This window comes from Musca vetustissima, unplaced genomic scaffold (assembly GCF_032173495.1).
Source record: "Musca vetustissima isolate MV318-11 ecotype Yass unplaced genomic scaffold, APGP_CSIRO_Mvet_v1 utg68956, whole genome shotgun sequence".
NCBI classification, from domain to species: domain Eukaryota; kingdom Metazoa; phylum Arthropoda; class Insecta; order Diptera; family Muscidae; genus Musca; species Musca vetustissima.
Window position 1 is genome coordinate 29483 of NW_026882339.1, and position 9910 is coordinate 39392.

General features: G+C 34.5%; 2 protein-coding genes across 2 annotated transcripts; one reads left to right on the plus strand and one right to left on the minus strand.

Annotated features, from left to right (window-relative positions):
* Positions 1–2360: 2360 nt before the first annotated feature.
* Positions 2361–3723, plus strand: LOC133328709 (pyrroline-5-carboxylate reductase 1, mitochondrial-like; the record flags this gene model as incomplete). Its single annotated transcript, XM_061537253.1, has 3 exons — positions 2361–2438; positions 2555–2731; positions 3235–3723. Coding segments are annotated over 3 exons (744 nt in total), but the record flags the coding sequence as incomplete, so codon positions are not given.
* Positions 3724–3892: 169 nt separating this feature from the next.
* On the minus strand, positions 3893–7105 carry LOC133328708 (nucleolar protein 14 homolog). The gene is made up of 5 exons (XM_061537252.1): positions 6605–7105; positions 6029–6529; positions 5941–5963; positions 4451–5886; positions 3893–4010 (listed from the first exon to the last, which is right to left on the minus strand). The coding sequence occupies exons 1-5, from the start codon at positions 7101–7103 to the stop codon at positions 3902–3904; spliced, it is 2568 nt and encodes an 855-aa protein (XP_061393236.1). The 5' UTR covers positions 7104–7105; the 3' UTR covers positions 3893–3901.
* Between the last annotated feature and the right edge of the window lie 2805 nt (positions 7106–9910).

The window sequence follows — 9910 nt, forward strand, 5'->3', positions numbered from 1 at the left end:
AATCACAATCATCAACTATCAAAACCTCGACCAGAGCCTATTGAATTTAGTACTATTTTGTTTGTTTGCCGTTAAAGACGTACAAAATTAAAACCGGTTTAAAAAGAAATTCAATTCAACGAAAAATGAATAAAATTGGAAAAATCGGATTTCTTGGTGGTGGAAAAATTGCCCAAGCTATGGCTAAAGGCTTTATCGGATCTGGTAGATAAAAAATTATGCATTTTTTAAATAACGATAAGTGCACACATTTTTGAATATTGAATTAATTTTTTTAATATTAAAATATATGGTGAATAAAAATTTAAAAAGAGTAGCTATTTTTACAAAGGTGTATGAAACGTTAGTAGAAAGAATGTTAATATACTAAAAATTTTAAACAATTAATACAAAATTATTTTGGGCTATATATTTACACCTGATAAAAATAAAGAAATAATGGAAAAATAAATGCATGAGAAATTTAATGAGAGACTCTTAATAGTTTGACAGACCAAAACTTTGGTATGAGCTGCTAAATTTCCATCGGTATTTTTTGTAATAAATAGATTTTGGAAATACAAAATTGAAAAACTTGTTTATGAGAGTTTGGAAAGTGTTTACGTGTTTGAAATTTATACTTGTCCAATGTTTTCATTTGAAGTGCGTTTAGACTACGAAATCCACTTGAAGTCGAATGTCAATTTAATAGCATAGACGTCCAGTAACTTGTTCAAAAATCCAGTGGATTTCATTTGACGTATACGTTATGGATATTTTATATATGAAATCGAGTGGATTTCGTAAATCAAAACGTACTATTGAATCAAATGTTTTATAATTTGAAGCTCAATATAAATGCGGTGGTTTTAAATTTTCCTGTTTATATTTTCAAAAAATGTTTTTTATACAGGGTTATCCATTTCGTGGTTTCAAAAGTAAGCGTAAATAAAACACAAATAAAATATTTTTTTATGATACAGTATGTCAAGAATGAGTTTACACATTTCTGCTCTGCACTATGGGCCAGTGATGGGTCAATGATTGCAAATGTGAAATCAGATTTTGAAAATCAAATAAAATGAATCCAAAATAATTCAAAAAGTCCCCAGATTTGAAATATAAAACTTGTTTCCTCTCTACCTGAAAACGATTTTTTGAACAAAATGGCCTAGCCAACTTAGTCGCTGCAGCTCGATCGACTATGTCGATGTCCGAGAATAGATTGTATAGCTCATGGTTCATTCGACGGCGATTTTCACCATCGACGCAGATCGGCCCATAGATCTTTCGGAGAATTTTTCTCCCAAACATCAAAGCTTGATCTTTTCGCCATTTACTGCCAATCCATTTGGCAGACTCCTTCTCAATTCGTTCAAAGGTGACTGTTAGCGCTCGCAATGTTTAATCCATTATGTCGATGTCGTCGGCGTATGCGAGTAACATATGCTGTTTGGTGTACAGAGTGCCAATTCTGTTGACATTTGCATCTCGTATGACCTTTTCCAGCAGGATGTTGAACAGGTCGCACGACAAACTGTCACCTTGTCTAAAACCTCCGATGTGTTTATCGTAGGTTTTTTTCCAGGATCGGGCGCAGAGTGAAAATCTGATCAATGGTGAATTTGTCTGGTCTGAAGCACGCTGGATAGCTCTTTATATGCGATGGGAAGGAGACTTATTCCTCTATAGTTGGCACATATCGCCTTGTCTCATTTCTGTTCACGGGTCACAGGATGCTAAGGTTCCAAGCATTGGGCATGTATTCCTCTAGCCAAATTGTACTAATTAACTGGTGCATGCTCCTGGCCAGCATCAGACTACCATTTTGAGATATTTCCTTCACCGCCACTATTTGATACCTGAAGCTTTTTAAAATGCTTCTTCCAGAACCTCAACACGCTGTCTGTATTTGTCACAAGGTTTCCTTCTACTCGTTGGTAAAATTTTCGGATTTCATTCTGACTCCTGTACATCTCGATTTGCTCATGCTCACGTTTTTCTCGTTCTTTCTTCTTTTTCTGAAAATAAGTTTCTCCTCTCTCCTTTTCTCCCGATAATTCTCCATCACATTACGTGTTGCTACTGTCTGCACGCTTGTCCTATACGCTGCGTTTTTCAATCTATTTATAGGTTTTCAAAAATTATCCTCAATTTTGCAAAAATCTTTTATTTTAAAAATATTCTTAAGTTGCATTTTTAAGTATCTCTTTTATAAATTGTTTACATTTACAATATGTGTAAAAATATGTTTATTAAAAAAATGAATGCCATCAAAATAATCGACCCATAATGCATTCTCATAGAGCAAAATCCCCATCAATTATTAAATGAATAACAACAACAACAAAAACACATATAATACTTATTTTAATTTTTAACGTCTAGGCCTAACAAAAGCCGAATCAGTGATAGCCAGTGTACATCCCGCCGATCAAATGTCATTGCAATCATTTAAGGTGAGTTCACAGACGAGAGACTGGGTGCATTGTCGTCTTCCTTTTTCCGCAGTTGAAATATATGCTCTTATCTATTTTGAAATTTTTTGTTTGTTTGCTTTCCTTTTTCGTTATAGAAATTGGGTGTCGAGACGATAACAAATAATGATCCGGTCGTTGAAAAATCCGATATTGTTTTCATATCAGTAAAACCACAAGTTGTGCCCAGTGTCTTGAGTGAAATCAAGACAAAAAGTGCCGAGAAATTATTTATATCAGTGGCGATGGGTATCACACTGAAAACACTGGAACAGGTAAAAAACATGAATAGAGGAATCGAGAAATGCATAATACAACAAAAATGATCATGATCGATTTGTGGAAGGAAATGTTTGATGACTTCTTATCGTTATATTAAAAATTTGGGTCAAAGATTAGAGGAATTTTTATAGGGCAGGTAAAATTGGAGGTGAAAGAAAGTAAACAAAACAAGATGGGAGATAAATTGTGTATTGACAAACCCAAGCTATGATAAGATTGTCCAGAAGGCCCACTACCTAAAATAACAATAGAAATTTCTATAATTATCTTTTTAAGAAAATTATTGATCTATAATAAGAACTTATAGTCTTCTGTAAACTTTTACTTTTTACTACCCGAACAAGGCCTCAAGGGTACCCCTTTCGAGATCTTAGAAGTCGTCTAAGAATTTTCCAGAAGATTTTCTGGCTTTTATTTACATTTTTTAAATTGTCTTTTTATATTTTTTATATCTTGCTCCCTTATTTTTTACTTTATCTGAATTTCTAAATTCCAGAATTTATCACCGAGCTCCCGTGTTATACGTGTCATGCCCAACACCCCCGCCCTTGTACAATGCGGTTGTTCGGTCTTTGTACGTGGCAGCAAAGCCACAGATTCAGATGCCCACACAACACAACGTCTATTAGAATCCATTGGCACCTGCGAAGAAGTTACCGAAAATCTCTTAGATCCCGTTACCGCACTGAGCGGTAGTGGACCCGCCTATGTTTTTGTTATGATTGAAGCCCTGGCAGATGGTGCTGTACGTATGGGTATGCCACGTGATATGGCATATCGTTTGGCATCACAAACGGTTATGGGTTCCGGTATGTTGGTGCGGGAGAGTAAAGAACATCCTGGAGTTCTGAAAGATAATGTTACAAGTCCGGCAGGTTCAACAGCGGCAGCTTTAAAACATTTAGAGGAATCTGGATTTAGATCTGCTGTTGCGGGAGCTGTTGAGGCTGCAACGCTGAGATGTCGTGAAACAACTGAACACTAATCAACCAAAGAATAAAAACATAATTGGAATATTTTCTTTTGTAAAAACATATTTTTTGTTATACTATTACCTAGTTATTTAATTTATTTTTTTATATATTTTCTTTACAAAATATAAACTAAGTCATTATAAAACAATATATAAAAAAATATATATGTATTTAATTTTAAAAACGAATTTAAAATTTCTTTTTCTTCTTCTTTTCTCGTTCCAAGGCATTGAGTTCGCCTTGCTGCAGCGAGGCTTCGGCATAGATACGTTTGACCTTTTCACGACGTTCCTTGTCACTGTAAAAGAAAAAACAAGTATTAAAATATGTATATAAATATATAAAAATAATATTTGAATGTAATGTACATAAATAATTTTCGAAAGTTTTTATAGAGCGTACATTTTAAAGAAAGCATTTCCAGAGATTTTTTAAAATGTTTGTGATTATTTGAAATGCAAATAATCACAAACATTTTAAAAAATCTCTGGAAATGCTTTCTTTAAAATGTACGCTTTTTTAAAAAATGTTTTTGAGATATATTGAAATGCAAAGATTTTGTAAAAAAATTCGAGAATTTTTGAAAGGCGTGGCTTTTTTTAAATATATGTCCAAGAGTTTTTTAATACTAATATCATCCTAGTATCCCTTAAATTCATATCAGAACTATCCCAGGTGTTACATACATATATGTATGTACAACAATAAATCATCACAAATTTCAAAACACAAACATACCTTTGCAGTTGTTGTTGTATACGTATTTTCTGTAAGAATTCTGTATCACGGCGGATTTCACGTATAGCACCCTTAGTTTCACGTTTAATTTTGTGTACCAATTTCACCTTCTCCTCTTTTTCTTTGGTAAGTTTAGGACGACGTTTATCATCGTAAACGGTTTCAATGCGCGGTTCAAGTAAACGTAAAGCTTTAGGTTTCTTTTCGGGTGGCACCAATTTTGTTAACGGCTTATTCATCACTGTCTCCAACAATGTTTTAGTTTTTTCATAATTCTCCTTTACATAGGAGGGATAAGGTGTAACATCTAATTTATCCATCATTTCGTAAATGGGGGCAACCAAAAAATTGCTACCCACATGTTCGGAGACTAGAGATGTGGCATCTTGTATAAGTTGCAGGGTTTGATTTAATGATCTTACTTTGAAATCATTGCTTATCAATTGTGTAACTAAATCTTCGGCGTTTAGGGGTTCTTCCTTAATATCTTTGTATTCCTTGGAATCGGTGGCTATGGCTAATAATCTATTTAATGGTCCTTGACTTTGGAAGGGTGGTACAACTTTTATAATTTCCACGGGTCTCTTGGGTATACACAAGAATATTAAACCCGTTAGGAAGTTGAATGCAGCCGGCAGAAAACGTTTTGAGATGTTACCATATTCCAAGCATAAGCTAACCAAAAACAAACCCATTGCAATATCTTGTCGGCTCTTTACACGTGCTTTGGACAAAATGTGTTGCATAAATATGTAACATGGTGTTGCAACGGGATGCCGGAAATCAGATGTTGAACACAGGTTGGAAACAATCTTGAAATAAATCAATACCTCCAAAGAGGGATATTGTTTGGAATTTTTCTTAAATTCTGAATATTTCTCCTTGATGACATCGAGTAGAATGTTGGACATACGTTCTGCATTTAAATGTATTAAATCGAAAAGATGAGGCATAATTAGCGAAAGGAATTGAAAATGTTCACGTATATCATCAGCACCGGCATCGGAGAATTTCTCATTTATCACTTGCAGCAGGAAGGCAAAGAGTTTTACGACTTTCTCACGATTTACACCTTCCAATTTTGGATGATTGCATTTAATTAAACGTTCGACAATAATAGGTTGGTCTTGCAACTTGTACTCGTTTAATAGTTTAACAAATTCCGGATAATTTTTGGGCATTTCGATTGTAAATGGCAAATCTGTTCTCTGGACATTTACTTTTTTCATTGTTTCTTTTGGTTTTGTGTCCTTTTTGGGTTTATCTGATTTCACTTCATTATCCACTTCGGAATCTTCTCCTTCGGAGTCAGTTACTTTTAAATCATCCAAATCATCACCTTCTTCTTCATCGTCATCATCGTCCTCCTCTTCTTCACCTTCCTCATCTTCATCGTCGTCGTCTTCTTCTTCCTCGCCGCTTTCATCTTCATCATGCTCCGCTTCCCCATCATCCTCTTCAGCTTCTGAATCTTCCTTGTTGTCATTGGCATTCAAATTCGTTCCCAATTGGCCTAAAATTAAATTATAGTTCATCTAAAAATTGCCAACAAATTTTGACTTATTAAAATATGCCTACCATCCATAGTATACACCAAGGTGCCATCCTCTTCTTCAACGCCATTAGCAAAATAACCATCATCCAAATCATCTGCGGACCTATGCTTAGGTTTGTTATTATCCTCTTCATCATCTTCTTCACCCTCAGCTTTCATTCTTCGGAGACGTTCATTTTCCAATCTCTCCAAACGTTCCTTCTCCTTTTTGGCCATATCTTCTTCGGATATCAATTTATCGGATACCACACCTCTAGGTTCAAATATCAATTCACGTGTCAAACGATCATAATCATCCGGTTCTTGTTTTTTCATTTCATTCTTGGACATTTTCCCCACCAAACTAATGAGATCCTTATAATTGGAATCAAGTTTTTCTGTGAGATCGTAAAGTTCATCTTTCTCCTTGGCAATTTCAACTTTACGTTTTTTCTGCTCAGCAATCATTTCTTCAATGGCAGATTTACGATCTTTGGCGGCAGCACTTTCGTCACCACCGAAATGGGCAGCTTCCGTGAAGGCGGCTAAAATTAAAAACCAAAACAAATTTGTATTATTTTTTGTTACAAATTAAATAAAACAATTAATTTAATTCATACCATCCAATTTATCATCCTCCTCGGCGTCATCATCGGAACGGTCATCCCGAAATTGTTCTATCTCTTCCAGTGTCTGACCACGATGCGTCAGCACTTCATCATCATTTAAATTGAATCTTGAATGTTTGTTTTGTTTCATGCGTTCCATTTTATCGGCCACAAAACGTGCCGCCATCACCTCTTCATTCAATTGGTCACCCGTCAAATATTTTCCAATACGACGATCTTTGAATTTATTGGTTTTATCCTTCCTCAGAAATTCTTGACCCAAAGTTTCTTTACGTTTCTTAATAGCCTTAGCTCGTGATACACCGGGCAGACCTTTATCATGTTTACATGTCCTTCCTAGAATTTGGAATTTCTCCTTGTTCATGTGTACCTCGAAGGGATTGAGTTTTTTCGATGTTGCCGCTGTCGCTGTGGCAAAGGGATTCTCTTTTTTCACAGCCTTTTTGGCGTAAACCGCATCGGCAACAGAATTTTTTGTTTTCTTAGCCATTTTGTATTTAATATTCTTTATTTTTTATTGAATTTTATTAAATTCCAACCACTTTTAAATCGAACACGAAATTAAAACAATTTTTGTTGCATTTTCAGAATACAAACAAACGATAAGTGACAGATCTCGCACGTGGAAGCAATGTTTTGAAACAGCTGACAAAAGAGAGTTGCCAAGAAGTTTGAAATGCTGTACGTTTGTGCGTTGTAAACGTAACGTTGACGTAATGGATTGATAAATATATATTTTTTGTTTAATGTTCAGATTTTCACGAATATTATTCGGAAATAGTTGATTCTGGTTATGTTCCAGTAAAATTTACTAGGTGAGGTTGGGGATGAGCGGTTGTTAGTAACTCTCCATTGTGATCGTCCTTGACACTTGAAAAGAAGAGAGAGTGGAAGAGAGGAGAAAATAGTAGGAGAAGGAGAGCCTAGAGATGGTTCTTTTAGCCATGCTAGATTTTTGACAAAGCCTAGAATCTGCTTGGGGTCTATTTTGGAAAAGAAAGCTAGATTATCAAAAGGAGTCGAGATAGACCCATGGTTCCTTTTGAGAATATGCATAGAATCATTTTCTAAATCGATTTATGCATGTCCGTCTGTCCATGTATTTTTGTGGTCGCAGGTCGCATTTCTGATTCGATTTGGATGAAATTTGTCACATGTCACTTATTTGGCACGAGGACGTGCCCTATTGAAATTGGAGAAAATCGGTTCAGATTTAGTTATAGCTCCCATATATAGTTTCGTCCGATTTTTTTTAATGGAGCTCCATACTGCCAATATTCAGATTTGGATATATAAAATCGGACGAAACTACATATGGTTTCGTCCGATTATATGTAAATAGAGCACCATACTGCCAATATTGGTCCGATTAAGACAAAATTTTACACAGAGTACTGAATTATGTCCAGATTGATGTGTGCGAAGTTTAGTTGAAATCGGTTCAGATTTAGATTTAGCTCCCATATATAAGTTTGTCCCATTTTATGTTAATGGAGAACCAAAGAGTAAAATTTAGGCCGATTTGCAAAAATTTTGCACAGCGCACTGAATTAAGACCAAATTTAGGTATGCGAAGTTTTGTTGGAATCCGATCAGATTTAGATATATCTGCAATATATAATTGTGTTAGATTTTATGTAAATGGTACTCCGAACTCCCAATATTTGTCCAATTGAGACAAAATTTTGCACAGAGTACTGAATTAGGTGTAGATAGATATATGCAAAGTTTTGTTGATATCGGTTTAGATTTAGATATAGCTCCCATATAGAGTTTCGTTCGATTTTATGTAAATGGAGCACCAAAGAGTCAAATTTAGACCGATTGGCAAACAATTTTGCACAGCGTACTGAATTAAGTCCAAATTTAGGTATGTGACGTTTTTTTGAAATCGGTTCAGATTTCGATATAGTTCTCATATATAGTTTCCTCCGATTTTATGTAAATTCTGCACCATACTGTCATTGTTTGTCCGATTGAAACAAAATTTTGCATAGCGTATTGAAGTTGCTACAGTTTGACATCCGTATTGAAATTTCTGCAGGTTAACGTCCGTGAAGTTTTGTTGAAATCGGTTTAGATATAGCACCCATATATATTTACGTCTGATTTTATGTAAATGGAACACCATATTGCTAATATTTGCCCGATTAAGACAAAATTTTGCACAGCGTACTGAATTAGGTCTGGATTGATGTATGCGAAGTTTTGTTGGAATCGGTTCAGATTTAGATATATCTTCCATATATAGTTTCGTCCGATTTTAGGTAAATGGTGTACCAAACTGAAAACATTTGGCCGACTGATTCAAAATTTTGCACAGCGTACGGAATTTAGTCCAGTTTGACATCTGTGAAGTTTCGTTGAAATCGGTTCAGATTTACATATATCTCCCACATAAAAATTGCCGAATTTAATACAAATGTTACACCAAAAATTTAAGTTTGCCCAATTGACATGCAATTTTTTTATAGATTTCAGAATGGTATGTGTATGATTTTATATTGGTTCAAATATCTATGTAGATCACATTTGTTTTCAGCCGATGTCCATGTCAATGGTCATCCAAAGATGCTATGTTTCTTCTATCAACAGGATATTGTACACATTATCATCTCTTGTATGTAGCCAAAGTGGTGAACGATATAGTTGGCCCGTCCGACTTTTGAACTTACCTTTGTGGTTTGATCTAGGAGTACTTTCTTGGTTGGGTCTTGGGTTAAAATACGACAAAAGTACACTCTATCTCTCAATCCACTAGTTTTACTAATTGAAAACTTTTATTTTTTTTAGAAAATATGAAAGCTATTTTATGTTTATTCTCAAAACACTGTACCAAGGTCAAACATTAAGAAAAAAAAACAAAACTGAAATATATATAGGGGTGCCATAAACTATTCAAGTCACATTCAAACGACGAGCCTCTCGAGCAAATACAAGAGTTCTTGTGTATAATTAAATAACATTTCTACACACATACACACTAAAGTATTCATCTGGTATTTTTGAAGAAAAATATACTAAATTATAATTGATTGAGCGCTTGACCGCTTCGCCCATAAATTAGGCATATTGTTTTACAATTAATATATTAATAAAAATTATAGATTTTCATTGAAATCTTTCACATAAAATAAGAAGAAAAATTAGTTTTGAATAGCATAATAGCATATATACAAGGTTAAATGTCATTTAGAAATTTTGATTATTATATGCTGTGTAGTGTATGTGAGCGTACGTACATGTCGATAGCTAATCTACTGCAATATAAATCAAAACCATTGAGGTGGTGGCATT